General features: G+C 35.4%; 1 protein-coding gene and 1 non-coding gene across 9 annotated transcripts in view; one reads left to right on the top strand and one right to left on the bottom strand.

Annotated features, from left to right (window-relative positions):
• The window catches only part of CEP128 (centrosomal protein 128), a 465,294-nt gene that overhangs the window by 53,345 nt on the left and 390,622 nt on the right, over positions 1-21,327 (top strand). For 6 of the 8 annotated variants that reach the window (XM_057544276.1, XM_057544281.1, XM_057544278.1 and 3 more), the window contains 4 exons: positions 991-1,082; positions 5,141-5,213; positions 7,381-7,509; positions 17,700-17,816. In XM_057544276.1, the coding sequence (XP_057400259.1) occupies positions 991-1,082; positions 5,141-5,213; positions 7,381-7,509; positions 17,700-17,816 (411 nt within the window). The remainder of the gene's footprint in view (positions 1-990; positions 1,083-5,140; positions 5,214-7,380; positions 7,510-17,699; positions 17,817-21,327) is intronic. The other 2 variants (XM_057544282.1, XM_057544280.1) reach the window with 1 other exon arrangement.
• Positions 12,393-12,465, bottom strand: TRNAE-CUC (transfer RNA glutamic acid (anticodon CUC)). Its single transcript has one exon. It is a non-coding gene; the product is annotated as a tRNA-Glu (tRNA).

Below are 21,327 nucleotides of genomic sequence, written 5' to 3'. Positions count from 1 at the left end.
AGTCTGTATAACTTAGTTTTTTTATTATAAATTATAGCCTACACATACATGTATAGCATACATATTTACCATTAAAAGTACAACAATATGAAAAATCCATGTAACTACCACCCAGACCAAGAAATAGAGGTTTATAATACACTCCAAACCTCTTTTACACTCCTCCTTTCCCCAAGGGCTATCAACTATTTTGACTTCTATGTTAATCATTCTCTTGATTTTTAAAAATATCTTTACTACTTATGTCTTGCTTAGTATTGCCTGTGTTAAACTTTATATAGATGGAATAATGCAGTGTGTATTTTGTAACTTTCCTTTTCCATTTAATGTTTTGTTTTCGGAGTGTAGGTAGGTTTGATCATTTCATTTTCACTGCTGTGTGATACTCCGCTGGAGGAATATATTGCAATTTATCTCCATTTCATTCTTAGTGGACTTCGGTTTGTTTTTAGTGTTCTCAGCATGAACAGTGCTGCTCCACACATTCTCGTTCATGGTTCCTCATGCATGTGGGCAAGGGTCTCTTGGCAGCATGGGTTGGCATGCTGAGGCATGTGGTCTAGTTGAATAAAGTTCCGTAACACAGCCATGCTCATTTGATTATGGCTACTTTTGTGCTATAATGGCAGAGTTGAGTAATTACGACACAGGCCATAGAGCTATAATGGCAGAGTTGAGTAATTATGACACAGGCCATAGAACCTGAAAGCCTGAAATATATGCTGTTGTACTGTTTACAGAAAAAGTTTCCAGACCTCTTTTCGAGAGTATCTATAAAGAGTGAAATACTGCACTATAGAGGATGTAATGGTTAATGTTACATATAGTTTTAAAAACTTTTCTTTGAGAGAAAAAATTTTATTAGGTCTTGATAACATTATAGATATGGGTATTATTGCAAAGAGCAAGTTCTTATTCTTACCGTCAGTGAATCTTCATGGAAGAATTCAACAGAATCCTAAATGGATAACTTTGTTTTGCTTTTATTAGTTTCATGCTTTTCATCAGTCCCTCCGAGACCTCAGCAGTGAACAAGTTCGCCTTGGAGATGATTTCAGCCGGGAACTTGCCAGAAGAAGCCGGTAAAAGCTGAATATGATTTTTGTTGAGGGATGAATTATTAGAAGAATAAAATAGGTTCTATAATTGACATGTTTACATGAATTTCCAAAAAAAAGTGCTATGTTTTTATGCTATATTTTAAAGTATATTCATAGAACAGTTCAAAACCCTTTGAATTTACAGTGTATCATGACTCAGTGTTAGACAAATTAATTTCATATTTTTAAGAACATTTTATTTCATGCTGACATTATGGAGAGATATGTTGCAAGACCTTAGTAAAGAGGTAGATTTGCAAATACATTGGAGAGAGAGACAGAGACCCATTGATCGACATTGGAGCAAATAAAAGCATAACGTGGAATTCGTCAGTGGACATGAGTCATTGTAGAATCTGACATTTTATCTTTCAGTTGAAATCTTCAAAAGCTAGTTGTTTATGTCCGCCCAGTTTTTGCAGTTTTGTCAATTCTGGGTCGTCCCTAAGATGTATCACTTTATTTAAGATTTCTTCACTGTCTTCATTTTCATCATCAGTGGTGACAGGTGACTTTCATTTAGAGGCCATATTTTTCAAGGAACAAACATTTATCCCATCTCAAAAGTCATAATCTATATACAGCAATGATTAGAGAACAAAAAAGGTGAATTGAAATTCGTTTACTAGGTTCACTTGCTAACTCGTACTCGAGCTAATGAAATCATTCTACATGCCAGTTTTGTGTTGCTATAGCAAAAAGAGTCAAAGCTATAAATGTTAAATCTGAATATCAACTACAGTCTGCATAACTTATCTGCTTCTGTAGGAGGAAGGCAGGAAATTTAGTAATAAGAATAAAAGACCTTACTGTTACCTTTATTACTACTACCGCTAGTAAATATTATTGAACACTTATTTCATGTCAGGTAGAATTAGGTTTAATTCTTACAACAGTTCTAATGAAGTGGTAATTATTATTTTCCCCATTTTTTTGGTTGTGGAAACAGGGGCACAGAGGGATGGAGTAATTCAGCTTGTTGGAGATCAAAGGAGGGATGTGGTGGAGTCAGAATTCAAATCTAGGCAGTAAAGCCCCAGAGTGTCTGCTCTGTACCACTTATAGTACACTGTGGTTCAAGATCATTTTCACATATAGCTGATATGAATAAAGCATCTAAATTCCTGAATTTTAAACTATATTATTGAGCTGTGTTATTAATCTTTTAAACTGGCAAGGGTTAGTTAATTTAATACTTAGGTATTTATTTCTGACAAGTTGATAAACTCAACAGAATGGCATTAATATTCTAATACAGTATGTTCTTGGAATGGCTTTATTATGTAGCTTTTCCACATTTGAAGGAAGGGTATAAATTAAGCATTAGGAACATGAGTTTCAGGAAGTAGTTGTCCTGTAGGACGATACAGGGGAAGTTGCAGGGATGGTTTAGTTGACTAGTTTAAATGGTCATTTGGACATGCAGCGGTGGACTGGGAATCTTCTGATCCATGGGCTGGTACCATCTGGTCATAGTTTGTGTGACCTAGGGGCATGTGTAAGGCAGAGAAATTTTATTAAAGCCAAAATAAGAGTCAGTTTTCTTCTAAATCCTGGTGGCTTAACTTTGTGGATGAGGAAGATTTAGGATCCAATTCTGCTTTACTTAGACCACAATTCTTAATTCATGTTTATAAAAATTCTGGGTAGGAAGTTGTTAGGTTTAACTCCCTACATGATTCAGAAAGGTTGATAGTCTCATTTACTTACTAATTTTTAATTTTTTTCTTGACATTTATTGCAAAAGGTACAATAAATAAGAGTACACTTATTATTTATAATAAGTGTACTTATTATTATGAGTAAACTTTTAGAAAGCAAACTTTTAGAAAGGATTATATAAAGTTAACTGAGAACTCGCCTACTTTGGATGCCATATGAAAAATTGATTAGAGGAGGGCGAACTAGAAGACTGTTGCATTAGCATGAGAGATGATGGCTTGACCAGGATTATGGCAAGGGAGAGATGAACAGGGATGTTTCAAGTTTTTTTTGAGATCACAGAGCTAGGATTTGGCAATGGATTGGATATGAGGGGTAAGAGAGAATAAACCAGGGATGACTCTCAGATTTCTGACTTGAGTAACTGAATAGATGGTAAATCCACTTCCTGAAATATGGAAGACTGGTGGGAGTAGGTGAGGCATAGAAATTAAGAGTTTGGCCTTGGATATGTTAGGTTTCAGATGCCAGTGAGACATCCAAGTGGGAATGTAAAATATGCAGCCAGATATTTACTCTGGAACTCAAAGGAGAAGTCTCCATTAGAGAGATAAATTTAAGTGTGGTAGGCATGTAGAAGTGGTATTTGGAACTATGGAAATGGATGATATCTAGAGAGAAACTGTAGGGAGAACATCAAGGACAGGCCTGAGTGCCCAGGAGTTCCAATATTTAGAAGTCATATAAAAAGAGGAGCTGGCTTGAGAAGAAAGAGCTAGTGAGGTATGGGAAATCCAGCAGCACATGGAACCGCAAAAGCCAAGAAAGAAGTACAAGTAAAGACTTTCTCAGAGGTCTAAAGACTTAGAAAGTCTACCGTTTAAGATAACTTCTTTCTGAGGAAATTACTAAGGACATATGAGTAAAATAAAATGGCAACCAAGAAAAAGGAAGGTAGAGATTATAAGAAATAGTAAAACTAACCCGAGACTTCAGTGAAAGTAATTTCCAGCATGATAGCCATATAGCAGGCCCAGAAAGTAATCACTGAATTCGAGCAGGAAGTACGTGTCCTTTGAGAAGAATGTAGTCAAGAAGAATGGAGTAGATTCTTAGTAGATGATTCAGTAATAAGTGGGAGAAAAATATCAATGATGTGATAATAAGGCCCGTGTAAGGCCAAAAGGTAACAGAAAACTCTAGAAAAAAAAAAGCACAGGAAAGTTAGTGATCCAACTAGGAAGCTGACTAAAATGTGAGCATGATAGAATGTAAGCAGAAAGCATTAATTCTCTATGACGGAGTAATTTATAATGGGTATAAATGTATTAAGTTACGCAGGTAACCAATAGAAGAACTGAAAATAGTAATAAATTTATCTGAAATTGGAGAGGAGTGTGAGTTAAATATTTCAAAACAGAGTTGAAAATATCTAGAGTTGAAAATGATGGAGGTAGCCAGCAAAAGAATTGAGAACGTATTAGTTGAGCATGGTTGCCAGCGGGGGTTGGAACCAGATAAGTGTGAGAGAGAAAGAGCTTTGCTTTTCTTTATACGTTTTCCTGTACGATTTGATTATTTATCATGTGTGTTATTAATTTGCTGGGAAAAAGGTAATGGGAGATAAATGAGTGAGGACAGAGTTTGTACAGCACGCTCAGATGTAATTTGATTACGAATTCCTGGAGAGGATGTGAGATCAAGAGTTTTGTCCTCCTTACCTCTTTCATTCTTCTTAATTTAACATGGGAGATATTGCAGCGAGTTTGTTTATTGAAAGTGATCTAGTATAGCATTGTTTCTCAAAGTGTAGTCCCCAGATTGGCATTATCAGCATCACCTAGGAATTTTTTTTTTAAATTAATTAATTAATTAATTTATTTTTGGCTGTGTCGGGTCTTTGTTTCTGTGTGAGGGCTTTCTCTAGTTGCAGCAAGCGGGGGCCACTCTTCATCGCGGTGCGCGGGCCTCTCACTATCGTGGCCTCTCTTGTTGTGGAGCACAGGCTGCAGATGCGCAGGCTCAGTAGTTGTGGCTCACGGGCCTAGTTGTTCCAAGGCATGTGGGATCTTCCCAGACCAGGGCTCGAACCCGTGTCCCCTGCATTGGCAGGTGGATTCTCAACCACTGCGCCGCCAGGGAAGCCCCCTCACCTAGGAATTTGTAGGGATGTACGTTCTTGGGCTCCATTGCATATCTACTGATAGATACTGTGTTTGTAACAAGTCCTCCAGGTGTTTCATAGGTTTGCTAACGTCTAAGAACCACTGCAGCAGAGTATTATGTAATAACATATTATGATGTTGTAAATTTCACGAATTATGTGTATTTTCTCAAATAGCCAACTTAAAAATACTCTTTTTTTGTTATGTGCCTAGGTCCGATGCTGAAACAAAAAGGGCTTTGGAAGAACTGACTGAAAAACTTAATGAAACCCAAAAACAAGAAGTGGTGAGAACTCTTTATTTATAGAAAGTTTTATTTCATACACAGGTGGTAGAGTGATTGAGCTGGTCATAATCACAGTGAAGTTTACTAGATTTTAACTTTTTGGGTAGTATATGCCATTTTGTCTAAAAATATGTTCTTGCACCTCTTATAAGATATTCATGAATTTTAGGTATTTAAGTTTGAAATATTTATAGTGGTAGTATATTAGAGATAGAATTAATTTTTAGAGTTATGAATATTTGAAAGAGATTTTAAATTTTATTGACTCAGTGATATTGTGGTTTTTATTAAATGATATTTGAGAAATACAGAATTTTTTGGTAGTGACTCTGTAGCACTCCCCATTAAGTATTTTCAGGTCATCTCACAGAAGCGTGTAATCAGCATTGCTGCAAAGAGCTCCTTGCTCTCTGTTTTTTTGTTTGACATGGTGTTGATTGAAAAAACCCCTAATTCTCGAGTTTTATTATCTCAAACTCAGATTGTTGACACTCATTATTAAGTGATTTCTTTTTATCAAATCACTATTCTTGATGGAATTAAAATAAAAAATGAAGTACATACATTGTCCATTTCTTTGCATCATCAGGTTTTTTTTTTTCTTTTTCTAGGAGAAAAATATCATTAGAAATTGTCACTAAACTTGAAAACTTAACCACTTCAGGAACAATGTGTATTCATTCATTTACCACAAAAACGTTGTTTTTGTAAGACAAGGGATAGTAGCAGAATTTTCTTAACTTGTTTTATTAAAATTGAGAGTTTCCTAATAAAAGCAGATAATTTTTCTCCAGTTGTAATTTTTCTCCAGATGTTACTGTGTTTACAGTTTCTTACACAGATGTGCTGAATTTATTTTGGAGTTTGAATTTATTGGCCGCATATGCTAAGAGATGGATATGCTCTGTTTTCAATGAGATCAACTTATTTTCTCTTATTTTTAATTTAAAAAGTTTGGAGGTACAATGTATTTATAGAAAAGTACATGTATTATTATATAGCTTGATGAATTATTACAAGGTGAGAACACCCATGAAACCACCACCCGGATCTAGAAATAGAACATTGCCAGTGCACAAGAAGCCTCCTAATTCCCCCTCCCAATCACTAATTTCTCCTTTTCTGACCACTATTTTGACTTTTAAACCTATAGATTAATTTTTCCTGTTTTGAACTTTTTATATAAATGGAACCGTGTAGGGCATTTTTTTTGTGTCTGACTTCTTTGGCTGATCATGATTGTGATATTTCTGGGTGATGTATCACGTACTTGCAGTTTGTTCATTTTTTATTGCTCCTTAGTATTGCATCGTATGGATATACTGCAATATATTTTAACATTTTATGATAGGTATTTGAATTATTTCAAATTGTGGGCTATTACGCATAATCTGCTGTTACCAGTCTTATTGTTTTAGTGCACGTGTTTGCATTTCTGTTGGTATGTAACATGGAGTGCAATTGTTAGGTGCCTTCCAATTTAGTAGATACTGATAAACAGGTGTCCAAAGTGGCTTTACTAATTTACACTCTCACTAGCAGCATATGAGAAATTGTGTTGCTTTTCAAAGACTTGGTATTATTAGTCTTTCATTAGTAGCCATTATGTTAGGTGCTTACAGTATCTCAGCATGGTTTTATTGGCATTTTCATGATTGCTAATGATGATGAGCATCTTTTCATATGTTTGTCGGCTATTGGCTATTTTCTTTTTTGAAATGCCAGTTTGCTTCTTTTGCCCACTTTTTTACTGGCTTGATTGTCTTTTTGTTATTGATTTGTGGGAGGTTTTTATATATTTAGTATACAAGCACTTTGTCAGTTATCTGTATTGCAAATATTGTCTCCTGTTCTACAGCTGCTGCTTCTTATTTTTAAAACTCTCTTAATGGAACCTTTTGTTAAAATTTAATTTAGTTCATTTTCCATCTTTTCTTTTGTGGTTAGTGCTTTTTTGACCTATTTGAGAAATTGTTCCCTATCTTAAGATCATCAAAATATTCCCTTATATAATCTTCTAGAAGGATAGTGTTTTACCTTTCACATTAAGATCTAGTATGTACTTGGAATTGATATTTGTTTCTGGTGTGAAGTAGAGGTCATACATTTTATATGGATATCCAATTGATTCAGTTTCATTTACCACCCTTTCTCCACTACTTTACAGTCCTGTCTTGGTCATAAATCAGATGTTCATATGTGCGGGCATCTGTTACTGGACTCTTCATTCAGTCATCTAGTTAATACATCTATCCCAGTGCTCATATCACACTGTCTTGATTACTGTTGCTTTCTGGTAAGTTGTAATATGGTAGAGTAAGTCCTTTTACTTTGTTTTTCAAGCTTGTCTTGTTTGTTTTTTACTCTTTGCATTTCTGTATACATTTTAGAATCAATATGAAATTGTTTAAAAACCTGCTGGGATCTTGATTGGATTACATTGTTTCTGTAGGTCAACTTGGAGAGAATACAAATATTTACATATTGAGTTTTCCAATTATGAACATAGCAAATCCCTCCAATAATTTTTTATAGTTTTTTATCCAGAGGTCTTATATTTAATACATTGTTTATAAGATTTATGCCTTGGAGTTGATATTTTTATGCTGTATTATAGAGTATCATTTAACATTTAAAAAATATAATTATCCTTGTTTTTCATTTGGAGGATCTACCCTATTACATTTAATGTAAATATTGATTTAGTTTGTATAAATCTACCATCTTAACTATTTGCTTTCTATTGGTTCCACCTCTGTTGTTTTTAACATTTTTTCTTCCGTCCTTTGGATTTATTAGTTTTCATTTTTCATATTTATTATCTTGCCAATTATACCTTATTTTGTTATTCTTTTTATGGCTAATGTAGGGATTAGAACATGCATCCTTGATTTATTAAATCTAGTATAAAGTAGCACTTTAAGCTCTTCCTAGCAAGTGCAAGGATCTAAGAAACTAACTCCATTAACCGCATTCTCCACTTTTCTGTTACTATCATGTATTTTAATTCTATGTTTAATCGAGCCACACAAGGCATCACTATTATTATTTTATATAGTAATTGTTCATTTAGATTTACGCTTATATTTATTCTTCTTTGTTTTACATTTCTTTGTATGTTCTTTATTCTTTGTACATCTCTGAGATTCCACGTATGCCTTAGGAACATACTGTAAAATTTCCTTTAGAGTGAATCTGCATATACCTGATAGAATTCCATTTAGAATTTTATTTAGAGTGGGTCTTTTGGTGACAGATCCTCTCTATGTTCATTTTTATAATTTTTAAAATTTGTTTCTCCATTCTTCATTTGGAATGTTTTCTTCTGAACTTTCATTTAGTTCCTTTCTTCAGCTGAATCAAATCTATTAAAACCACCCACTGATTTTTATTTTCAGTTATTACATATTTCGTTTCTAGAATTTTTATTTCTTTTCTTTTTACTTTGTAATTCTAATCCTCAATCTGTGTATCTGTGTCTCATAACTCCATCATCTGGATCTTCTGTAGGTCTGTTTCTATTATCTCTTATTTTCCTGGGATTTTGATCACATTGTTTTTGCCTTCTGTTACTTTTGATTGTCTAGTTATTTTTGATGACAGAAACTTTCATTCTCTTCAAAGTAAACTTGCATAGATAATTTGATAATTATTATGTATGAAAGGACATGTTTCCTTTTGGTTACAGATTAGATTAGGGGCCATAGCACTCATGAATTACCTTATCATTTATTGTTGAGATATTTCAGTGTTAAACTTTAGGGCCAGGTTTCAACTATTTCTGATTCATCTTTACTGCTAGTGTATAGTCCTTCAGGATTCCAGCCCACAGGCTGGGATGTGGGGATGGAGAAGTTTAACCAGGGACCCCCTTCCTGGGAAGGGCTCTCAACTTGTTTTTCCTCTTTAACCCTACGCATCTGTTGAAAAACTATTCAGCTTCTCAGTGTCTCTGCTGCCTTTTCTGAAATGGGCTGATATTTGAGAGAGAAAGGATAGACTGACCTCTTTGGATTTCTTTATTCTCTTGCATCTTGGTCTCATATGTCTTTATCTCTTTAGCTTTCCAATGCCTTAAAACAGATATTTAAAGTATTATTTCTTGCTATTTAAGTTATTTTCAGTAGAAGGATTGGTCTGAATTATCTAGTCTGTCATTTTTAGAAGTGAAACTCCCTGAATCTTTTTATATCTATCAGATTCCATTACTATGTTTGTGATTCTTAATGCACTTGTATGAGGCTTCTATTACTTGCTACATAGGTATACAACTCGTGAGCATGCTTGTATCGAGGGCTTTGATCCAAACTCAGATATCTTCAGTGTTCTGCTGAGATCCTTATAGATCTGACTAAGCCGTGGACATATCCAGTGGTCATGCTGGTGTTTGACATTGTTAGATAGGTGGGATAGTTTGAGTTTGGGGAGTTTGAAATGCTAATTTGCATAATGCACATTACATTTTTTAAGTTTCACCTTTTGCCATTTTTACAAGAGAACCTGAGCTACTTCATTTATATTTCTTTCATATAGTAAGTAAAATTAGCAAGTACTGTCTATATAGTCTAGAGTGTTAATGTGGGTCTAAAATATAACCACTGAGTTCAATCTTAGCAGCTGAATTCAAAGAAAGCCTGAGTTCTCTCATCATTACTGTGCATCAAGAATTATCCCACATCAGATAAAAGCTATGATTGCACAGCTATTCCATAGATGTCACACCTCACTAGTGCTCAGTTCTTTGGTGTAATTGGTTTATACAACTTGCTTGTTTACTCAACTGTCCAGTGGGCCCAGCTCATCAGGGCACATCTTTTTATATTGTCAAAACCTGGAAGATCATACACACCTAACTGTGCACTTGGTTGAATTGTTCATCTGCTAGTTCCTCACATCAAGCTGTGATGTTACACCTTGTTTTGTGCTTTCTGTAATTTGCTTTCAAAGTAGGGTTGTCTCATAACTGTACAGAGAGCATCTCAAACCTCACATGGGTGTATGTAGTTCTGATTAAGAAACAATTGCCTAATGCAAAACTTAAAAATAATATTGTGGAATTTTAGAAGGTCTTCTGAAGGCCACATGATGTTTACTATCAATCTGTTCAAGGGTTAGTATAGATTTGGTGACTCACTTATTCCAACTGAAGTCAACATTTACATTTTATAACTGTTTGACATATTGTGTTGTATTTGTGAATTCATGATAGCATGTTGTCAGGGAAGATGCAGTTTTGTTGTTTGAGCATTAAACTTCTCAGAGGCTGCAGCTGTGTTCCCCCCCCAGGTTTAAGTTTAAAATAAAATTACCAAAGTGATGCACGTTCACTGTGGAAAACTTTTAAATATTGTACAAATATATAAAGAAAAATGAATGACTGCTCCTATCTCCCACCAATTTCACTTTCTTTTGGTAACTCCTGTTAATCAGATTTATCGTGCATTATTCTGAGATTGCAATTGTTTATCATGCATTTTCTCAGTAACTAAAATACATCTTGAAAGTTTATAGAACACATTTTTCTTTGAGGGGCAAAAAGTATTCCTATCAAGCACGCCAAGATTTAATTTGTTAATCCTTTGGGAATCATAATTTTGTTTGTTTTTTTTTTCAAACTGCCCATTGGAAGGGAGATATTATTTATAGCATGATGCTATGGAAAATATTTTCTGTTAACACTTAATCGTGATAATAAACAATATTTTGTGCGCCTCATACCACAGGGGACATTTTAGTCTACTGGTTTTCTAGGCTTTACCCGATTGAGCGTGATATGAGTGCATATTAAGTTTGATTATTTATGGAAGAAAAAGACAAGTTTATTTTGATTTCTGTAGGAGAGTCACTATTTAAATTAAAAATGTAAACGTGGATCCAGCTACTTCTGGAAGAGTTGATCATTAATTGACTCTAAAAACTTTCTCAACACTGTGTTTAGTCAGATAGTTATTGCACAGATTACAACAGCAGGATATGTAACAAATACTTACTGGAATGGATTTTAAACCAGCAGATATTATTAAAGATCTGAGGAATCAACATATTGAAAAGCCAGAATACAATCCTATAAACAGAATGCTTTTGCTTTTGTTTCACCTCCTTTCATCAAATGCTAACTTTAAAGGTATTCTAATTTTTATTCTGTTATTTTGCTATTTTAATTTATTTATTTCATTTATTTATTTAATAAATTTATTTATTTATTTTTGGCTGTGTTGGGTTTCCGTTGCTGCATGCGGGCTCTTTCCGGTTGCGGCGAGAGGGGGCCACTCTTCGCCGTGGTGCACGGGCCTCTCATTGCGGTGGCCTCTCTCGTTGCAGAGCATGGGCTCTAGGCATGCAGCTTCAGTAGTTGCCGCACGTGGGCTCAGTAGTTGTGGCTTGTGGGCTGCAGAGCTCAGGCCCGGGAGCTGTAGTGCACCGGCTTGGTTGCTCTGCGGCATGTGGTATCTTCCCGGGCCAGGGCTCGAACCCGTGTCCCCTGCATTGGGAGACGGATTCTCAACCACTGCGCCCCAGGGAAGTCCCTATCTTGCTATTTTTATAACTAAATTTAGAGATTCAGGACTTTTTGATATCTTAGTAGTAAATTTGATTGATTGGTATGTACTCTGATAAAAATGAATTTTTTAATATTGGGTGATGTTGTTAATATTTTTCCCTTAGGTCTTACAAATAGAAAGTAAATGTGAGGAGGCAATAATAAATGCAGTCCTTAAAATAATTTTTATTATTGGGAATTATCTTATCATTCAAAAGTTACAAGTATATTCTGTGTCCTTAGGTACAAAGTCCATGCCATTCCGTTTAGAACTGTTTTTACTTGCTCTTGCTTTGGTCTTCCCTGCCTCAGGAAAGGGCATCACAATCCATCTAGTGGTCATCTAGGATTCACTCCACATCTTTTTCTACATACCACGCTTCCAATCCATTATCAAATCTTGTCCTTTTTATTTCTGAAATCTTGCTCAATTCCATCTGTATCTGTCTAATACTTCTGTTCAGTCACTTTTATTGAGTTCACTGCAGTAGACTGCATTGAGCTTGGTCTCTTACCTCCTACAATTGCCCATATCTGTGCTGACAGTTACCAAGTGATTTTTATTTTTTATTTTATTTTATTATTTTTCATTTTATTTTTTATGTTTTGGCCATGCCACACAGCCTGTGGGATTTTAGTTCCCTGACCAGGGATTGAACCTGGGCCCTCAGCAGTGAGAGTGCAGAGTCCTAACCACTGGACTGCCAGGGAATTCCCCCAAGTGATTTTTAAAAATTGTCATCATAGTGAATTACTCCCATGCTTTTTAAAATCCTATCTGAGCTTTTTCGTTTTCAAATTCCTTAGCATAGCTTATACTGCCTGCATTATCTGGCTTTTTCTATGTTCCTTGAATTTGCCAAACTCATTCCTACCTTATGGTCTTTGCACTGGCTTCACTTTTATTTCCCCAGTTTTTTGCATGGCTAGCTCCCTTTTGTCATTCAAGGCTCCTGTTGAATGTCACTACGCTGAGAGAGGCCTCTCCTGCTCTCCCTTTTTTGTTATTTAATTGTTAGCAGTTAGCCTAATAAACACACTGTTCTGTATATTGCCTTTTTCACTTAATATATTTTTGAGATTTGAGATTGTTCCATATTAGCCTCTCATGAGCTTCCTAATTCCTTTCTTTTAATATTTAAAGCATTCTATTGAATGAATGTCCCAAAATTTATTTAACCAGTCTTATATTGATGGACATTTCGGTAGTTTAAATCTTTTCTTTTATACACAGTACTGCAATTATTGATTTTGTACATGTACCATTTTTCACATGGGAAAGTAAATTGGTAGAATAAATTTCTAGAAGTGGATTTACAAGATTAAAGTCTATGTGCATTTGTAATTTGTTACACACTGCTCAATTTTATAATTAGTATTTTAAATGTCTTCTTTTAATACTTTCATCTGAGAATTAGCATTTATCTTACTCTTTTCCAAAAAAGGATGAAAGGTGGCTTACCTTAAAATTACAATGTATGTGTTGAAGTTATGTTAGTTCTCATCGGCCCATTGTATTGAGTTTCTTCTTCCCTTTAGTATCAGATCTGCATCTTCCTCCCCTTATCAGCCCTCTCCACACCCCTGGCAGTTTTGTCTAGGCATGTGATTGCTCAGGTAGAGATGACATGTCTCAGTTTTCCTGTGTGGCTAAGTCGTGACCATGTGACTAAGTGTGAGTAAAAGTGGTACATGCAACTTCTGGGGTGTCTCCTTGAAAACAAAGCCACTTGTCTGGGACTTCTTTCTCTTAATGTGGGTTGAAATGGGGATGTAGCACCAACCCAGCTTAAACCAGGCAGGTGAGGATAACTCCCTAGGGGTGGTGGAACAAGAGATGGAAGGAACCCGGACCTCTGAATGACCTTAGGGTGCAGAGTGGCCTGCCAGCTTGTCCTGCTTTCTTCTGGGCTGTAAGATGAGAGAGCACACATGTAATACCAATCTTATTTGAGCTGATGTATGTTTGATCTTTTTGAGAGAGCCTGGACTGTACCCTGATACAGAATGTAATGTAGACATAGACGAGAAAGAATAGATAGAGAGAAAACTGGAGTTATAGAAATGAGTGTTTTAGGTCCTTGGCTGTTGCTGACTTAGTTGGAGTTGGGTGAATCAGTGTATTAGCAGTAGAAAAAGGAAAGTATTTTGAGCATATTGATCTGTCTGGATGATTGGGTCGATAAAGATACTTTGGTGGCCTTATAGGCCACCAGATTATAATTCTATCACTGTTGAAATTCATAAAATACTTTGTGTTTATTCATTTTCAATCATGCTAGTTTGTGTATCTGTTTTATTTTTTCTCAATACGGACTAGCTATAGTGCCTATTCATTTTATTACTTATAGTTTTCTTCAGGCTTGACTAAAACAGAGCAGGATATGACTATTTTCCCATATTCCGATGGTTGTATAAGGCAGTAGTTGTATTTGCTTAGCATTTTGCCTTCCACTAAGTGCTTCTCTTTGTCAGTTAAGATCAGTTTCAGCCGTAAATAACTGAAAACCCCAAATAATAGTGATTGGGAAAAAAAGACTACGTTATTTCTCTCTTGTGGGAAAGTCTTAAGTAGGGAGTTCAGGGTTCCACGTGGTGTGTACTGATCTACAGTATATAATAGATTCTGGCTCTTCCTGTCATGCTCTTCTTGTTTTTCCTGCTGTTATGGTCTCAAATTTATGGTCGAGGATGGCAGCATCTGTGTACTAGGCAGCAAGACAGAGGAAGGAATGGGTATGAGAGCAAAAGGCGCCTATGCGCTATCCTTTATGGATAATTTCTTGAAGTTGTCACAACACTTATGCATGTATCCCATTTACCAAAATTTAAGTCACATGGCCAGCTAGCAGCTGAAGAGGCCAGAAAATGTATTGATTATATTTTGCAGGCACCTGTCTAGTTAAAATTCCTTTACCATGGAAGAAATGGGGGGTTGTAATAGTTTGAAATGGAGAACAAAATTCTATGAAATGGGTAGAAATTTTATGGATGGAGTGGAGAATATATATATATTTTTCTTCATCAGACTCTTTATTTCTTGGGTGAGGATTTATTTGAAAACCAATTTAAAATTGCATTAGTCATCTATGGCTGCATAACAAATCTCCCCAAACTCAGTGGCTTAAAACTTTTATTATTTCACAGTTTCTGTGGGTTAGGAATGCAGGCATGGCCTAGCTGGGTTGTGTGGCTCTGGGTCTCTCACAGGCTGCAGTCATCTCAAGCCTTGACTAGAATGGATCTGCTTCCTCGCTCATTCAGTTCCTTGTAGGTTAATGGACTGAAGCATCAAGCATCATGACCTGTTGGTCAGAGGCCTCTTTTGTTTCTTTGACACGTGGTTTCTCCACAGAGCATCTCACAACATGGCAGCTTGCTTCATTAGAGCAAGCAAGTGAGAAGGCAAGAGAGAACATGCTAGCAGGATTGAAAGTTAGAATTTTTATAACCTAATCATGGAAGTAACCTCTCATCACTAAGATGTTAATATTTAAAAATAAATATTAATTGTTATCCCATTATCAACAGGGAATTATTTTAATCAATTACAGAGAACTATGCCTTTGCTAAAACTGAGGATGTAGATTTGTTGTCATGGAAAGCTGTCTGTGATCTGTGGGGGAAAAAATATATATATATATATATAAACTGAAAAAATCTGTAAAATACTATGTATAACACCCAATTTTTGTTTAAAAATTTAAATGAAATGGATATGTGTTTGACTAGTCATACACATATGCATAGAAAAATTTCTGGAAGTATACAACAAAGTACTTAGCATTATTTTTTTCGTGCTAGGTGGTATTAGCAGATTAAAAAAATTTTTTATTCTATAATATTTGTTTATTTTTAATTGTTGTGAAATACATATAACCTAAAATTTACCATCTTATCCATTTTTAAGTGTTCAGTTTAATAGTGTTATGTACCTTCACGTGGTTGTGCAACCAAATACAGAACTCTTTTCATCTTACAAAACTGAAACTACACCCATTAAACAGCAACCTATTCCCCCTTCCCACAGCCCCTGGCAACTACCATTCTATTTTCTGTTTCTATGGATATGACTATTCTACATACCTGATATACGTGGAATGATACAGTATTTGTCTTTTTGTGATTGGCTTATCTCACTTAGCATAAGGCCTTCAAGATTCATTCATGTTGTCGCACGTGTAAGGATGTCTTCCTTTTTAAGGCTGGATAATATTCCATTGTTATGTATAAAACACATTTGGTTTATCCATTTATCTGCCAGTGGACACTTGAGTTGCTTCCGCATTTTGGCTATTGTGGACGCTGCTGCTTTGAACACGGGGGTGCGCATATATCTCTTTGAGACCCTGATTTCAGTTCTTTTAGCCATATGCCTAGAAATGGAATTGCTGGATCATATGGTACCTTTGTTTTTATTTTTTAAGCAACTACCGCACTCTTCTCCATAGCGGCCGCCCACTTTTACAAACGACCGCCAGTGCGCCAGGGTTTCAGTTCCCCTGCAGCCTCCCCAGCACTTGTTTTCTGTTTTTTGTTAATAGCCATCTAATGTGCTTGAGGTGGTTCCCTGTTATTTATTTTTGATAAGTGTTGCTATTAATTACTTTTTATATTGAGTGAACGATAAAAATATTTCCATTTTATAAAAATGGAATGAATTAACAACTTTTTATTTTTTAGCATTTATTTATAATATTGTTTTCTATAACAGCAGGTACTGCCTTTATTTCAGATGCAGTAGTAAATTGTTGGGATATTAAGGTTGATTGTTAGGATAAATTAGAAGCTTGATGCTGAAGGGTATTTTGACGTTTTAGTAAAGCCCTGTGAATATCATTGTAAACATCTTAATTGTTTTTCAGCACTCGAAGTTGGAAACCCAAGACTTACCAGTCTTAGTAAATGTTAACTGCTAATTTTTTGATGGAATATTTTTGCTCAGCCTTTATTGACTAATTAAACTTATGTTTACCAATGTCTTTTTAAAAAACAACCTGACTTGAGGTGTAATTTACCATAAAATTAATCTGCTTTAAGTGTAAAGTTCAGTGATTTTTAGTGAAGTACTGGGTTGTGCAGCTATCACCATAATCCAGGTTAGAACATTTCTGTTGCCCCAGTAAGATCCCTTGTGACCAGGACCTTTCTTGACTATAGAATTTATGGCAAAAGATTTCTTATAACAGGGCTGTATTTATTGCTTCTCTTCTATCTACTGTACCTCCTCCCTGAAATATACACAAATAGTCAAATAGTGTATATTATATTTAGGGGACTGTATAGTGATGCTCATGAAGCGTGTTTGAATTTGCACAACTTTTAGCAAGGAAGATCTCGCATCAGAGAGAAAATTCTTTCATGTTTATTTTAGAGAGTCCCAATTAAACACTTTGCAGTTTGACTTTAGTTTTTGATCTTTTACAGCTGGTTTATTTTTAGCAGATCATAGTAGCAAAGATTGACAAGCCCTTTCAATTATTTGATGCATATAAACATCAAAACCTTCCTAGGCAGGTCACGCTTATAGATAATTAAAATGAAAAAGAACTAAGTAGATAGAACGGTTTATCATTAATAGAGTAATAAATGCAGTTGTAGGCAAAATAGGTATTTTTCTTCTAACTCACCAGAGGGCACTCTTTTCTAGTTTATTACTTTTCACTCTGATCTTTTGACATATTATATTCTACTTTGGAAAATTTAAGTCCTTTATTGGGATCCAGGTTTGGATTAATTGGAGACTAATGACTGTTTACTATTGCAACTTTTAGTCAATTTTTTTGTGACCTGTTTTATAATAGTGTCATTAAAAAGGATTCTACAAATAAGCCAATCTTAAATGCTTTAGGCGATAGTGTACCTGGCGTAAAATATCTCTTCGGTTTTAGTCTTTTTTTGCCTAACAGTTCTGTAATCTCACTTTTCTCTTTATTCATGTTAAGGTTTCAGATCGGGTAGAGCGACGGCTTCAGGAAATAGAAAGAGAGATGCGTACAGAAAGAGAGCTGGTGGAAAGACGGCAGGATCAACTGGGACTTATTTCTTTGCAGCTACAGGAGGTTTGTGAAAAATACCTTCTCGGAATGTAAATCTTGAGTTTTGGTGGTTATTTAGCTGTTGTTAAAATGGTTATAGTTCCTTAGTTGTTGCACATGAAAGTATAGTTCAGTCTGTAGAAGTATAGCATATTGGCTATATTGGCTATATACTATATATATATATATATATATATATATATATATATATATATATATAATACTATATATATATATAATATATATTACTGGCTGTGTGACCTTGGGCAAGTTCCTTCACTTCTCCAGGCCCATGTCCTCTGTGGAAAATGGAAATAATAATAGTATTTACTTGATCACATTGGTACAGGGGTAAATAAGTTAATGTGGGTAAAGCACTTAACGTAGTGTCTAGCATGTGCTGAATACATGTTAACTGGAAGTATAATTATTTGGATTAATTTTCTTTGGTGTGAACTAGACCAGGGGTAAACAAACTGGCCTATGGGCTGAATCTGTCCCATTGCCGATTTTTGTAAATTAAAGTTTTATTGAAACGCAGCCACTCCCATTCATTTTCAGTTTGTCTGTGGGCGCTTTTGGGACACAACGGCAGAGTTGAGATGTTGTGAAAAAGACCATATGGCCCACAAAGCTTAAAATTAGTATTGACTGGCCCTTTATAGGAAAAGTTTGCGGATCCCTGGCCTAGGCTATCAACAAACCAATTCAAAACGGAGGTTACCCACACTTTAGGTAACATTTCTATTTCGAAATTTTAGACTTATGAAGAAGTTGAATAATTAGAACAAAGGATTTCTGTATATCCTTTACCTCGATTCCCTCAGTATTCATGTTTTACCAGACTTGCTTTATTGTTTTATATATGTATCTCCATATATATGTATATCTAAATATTTTTTTGAGCTAGTTGCTGACATGATGTAAATACTTCTAAATCTAAATAATATGGTGTGTACATTCTCTTCTGTAGTCACAGGAAATTAACATTGGATCAATACTATGACTTAACCTATAGGTTTTTTTTTAATTTTTAATTTTTTAATTTATTTTACATCTTTATTGGAGTATAATTGCTTTACAATGTTATGTTAGTTTCTGCTGTATAACAGGGTGAATCAGCAATATGTATACATATATCTCCATATCCCCTCCCTCTTGAGTCTCCCTCCCACCCTCCCTATCCCACCCCTCTAGGTGGTCACAAAGCACCGAGCTGATCTCCCTGTGCTATGTGGCTGCTTCCCGTTAGCTATCTGTTTTACATTTGGTAGTGTATATATGTCCATGCCACTCTCTCACTTCATCCCAGCTTACCCTTCCCCCTCCCCATGTCCTCAAGTCCATTCTGTACGTCTGCGTCCTTATTGCTGTCCTGTCCCTAGGTTCTTCAGAACCTTTTTTTTTTTTCTTTTTTTTAGATTCCACATATATGTGTTAGCATACGGTATTTGTTTTTCTCTTTCTGACTTACTTCACTCTGTGTGAGAGACTCTAGGTCCATCCACCTCACTACAAATAACTCAATTTTGTTTCTTTTTATGGCTGAGTAATATTCCATTGTATATATGTGCCACATCTTTATCCATTCATCTGTCGATGGACACTTAGGTTGCTTTCATGTCTTGGCTATTGTAAATAGTGCTGCAGTAAACATTGTGGTACATGTCTCTTTTTGAATTATGGTTTTTTCAGGGTATATGCCCAGTAGTGGGATTGCTGGGTCACATGATAGTTCTATTTTAAGTTTTTTAAGGAACCTCCATACTACTCTCCATAGTGGCTGTATCAATTTACATTCCCACCAACAGTGCAAGAGGGTTTGCTTTCCTCCACACCCTCTCCGGGATTTACTGTTTGTAGATTTTTTGATGATGGCTATTCTTACTGTTGTGAGGTGATACCTCATTGTGGTTTTGATGTGCATTTCTCTAATGATCAGTGATGTTGAGCATCCTTTTATGTGTTTGTTGGCAATCTGTATATCTTCTTTGGAGAAATGTCAGGTTAGGTCTTCTGCCCATTTTTGGATTGGGTTGTTTGTTTTTTTGATCTTGAGCTGCATGAGCTCCTTGTAAATTTGGAGAATAATCCTTTGTCAGTTGCTTCGTTTGCAAATATTTTCTCCCATTCTGAGGGTTGTCTTTTCGTCTTGTTTATGGTTTCCTTTGCTGTGCAGAAGGTGGTAAGTTTCACTAGGTCCCATTTGTTTATTTATTTATTTATTTCCATTTGCCTAAGAGGTGGATCAAAAAGGATCTTGCTGTGATTTATGTCATAGAGTGTTCTGCCTATGTTTTCCTGTACGAGTTTTATAATGTCTGGCCTTATATTTAGGTCTTTAATCCATTTTGAGCTTATTTTTGTGTGTGGTATTAGGATGTGTTCTAATTTCATTCTTTTACATATAGCTGCCCAGTTTTCCCAGCACCACTTATTGAAGAGGCTGTCTTTTCTCCATTGTATATTCTTGCCTCCTTTCAAAGATAAGGTGACCATATGTGTGTTGGTTTATCTCTGGGCTTTCTATCCTGTTCCATATGATCTATGTTTCTGTTTTTGTGTACCATATTGTCTTGATTACTGTAGCTTTGTAGTATAGTCTGAAGTCTGGGAGCCTGATTCCTCCAGCTCCGTTTTTCTTTCTCAAGATTGCTTTGGCTATTCGGGGTCTTTTGTGTTTCCATACAAGTTGTGAAATTTTTTGTTCTAGTTCTGTGAAAACTGCCATTGGTAGTTTGATAGGGATTGCATTGAATCTGTAGATTGCTTTGGGTAGTATGGTCATTTTCACAATGTTGATTCTCCCAATCCAAGAACATGGTATATCTCTCCATCTGTTGGTATCATCTTTAATTTCTTTCATCAGTGTCTTAAAGTTTTCTGCAAACAGGTCTTTTGTCTCCTTAGGTAGGTTTATTCCTAGGTATTTTATTCTTTTTGTTGCAGTGGTAAATGGGAGTGTTTCCTTAATTTCTCTTTCAGATTTTTCATCATTAGTGTATAGGAATGCAAGAGATTTCTGTGTATTAATTTTGTATCCTGCTACTTTACCAAATTCATTGATTAGCTCTAGTAGTTTTCTGGTGGCATCTTTAGGATTCTCTATATATAGTATCATGTCATCTGCAAACAGTGACAGTTTTACTTCTTCTTTTCCCATTTGGATTCCTTTTATTTCTTTTTTCTTCTCTGACTGCTGTGGCTAAAACTTCTAAAACTATGCTGAATAATAGTGGTAAGAGTGGGCAACCATGTCTTGTTCTTGATCTTAAAGGAAATGGTTTCAGTTTTTCACCATTGAGAACGGTGTTGGCTATGGGTTTGTCATATATGGCCTTTATTATGTTGAGGTAAGTTCCCTCTATGCTTACTTTCTGGAGAGTTTTTATCATAAATGGGTGTTGAATTTTGTCAGGCTTTTTCTGCATCTGTTGAGATGATCATATGGTTTTTCTCCTTCGGTTTGTTAATATGGTTTATCACATTGATTGATTTGCATATATTGAAGAATCCTTGCATTCCTGGGATAAAC

The sequence above is a fragment of the Balaenoptera acutorostrata genome, chromosome 3, assembly GCF_949987535.1.
Source record: "Balaenoptera acutorostrata chromosome 3, mBalAcu1.1, whole genome shotgun sequence".
Classification (NCBI taxonomy): Eukaryota; Metazoa; Chordata; class Mammalia; order Artiodactyla; family Balaenopteridae; genus Balaenoptera; species Balaenoptera acutorostrata.
Note: the sequence above shows the minus strand (reverse complement) of the source record. Positions and strands in the feature narration are given on the sequence as shown.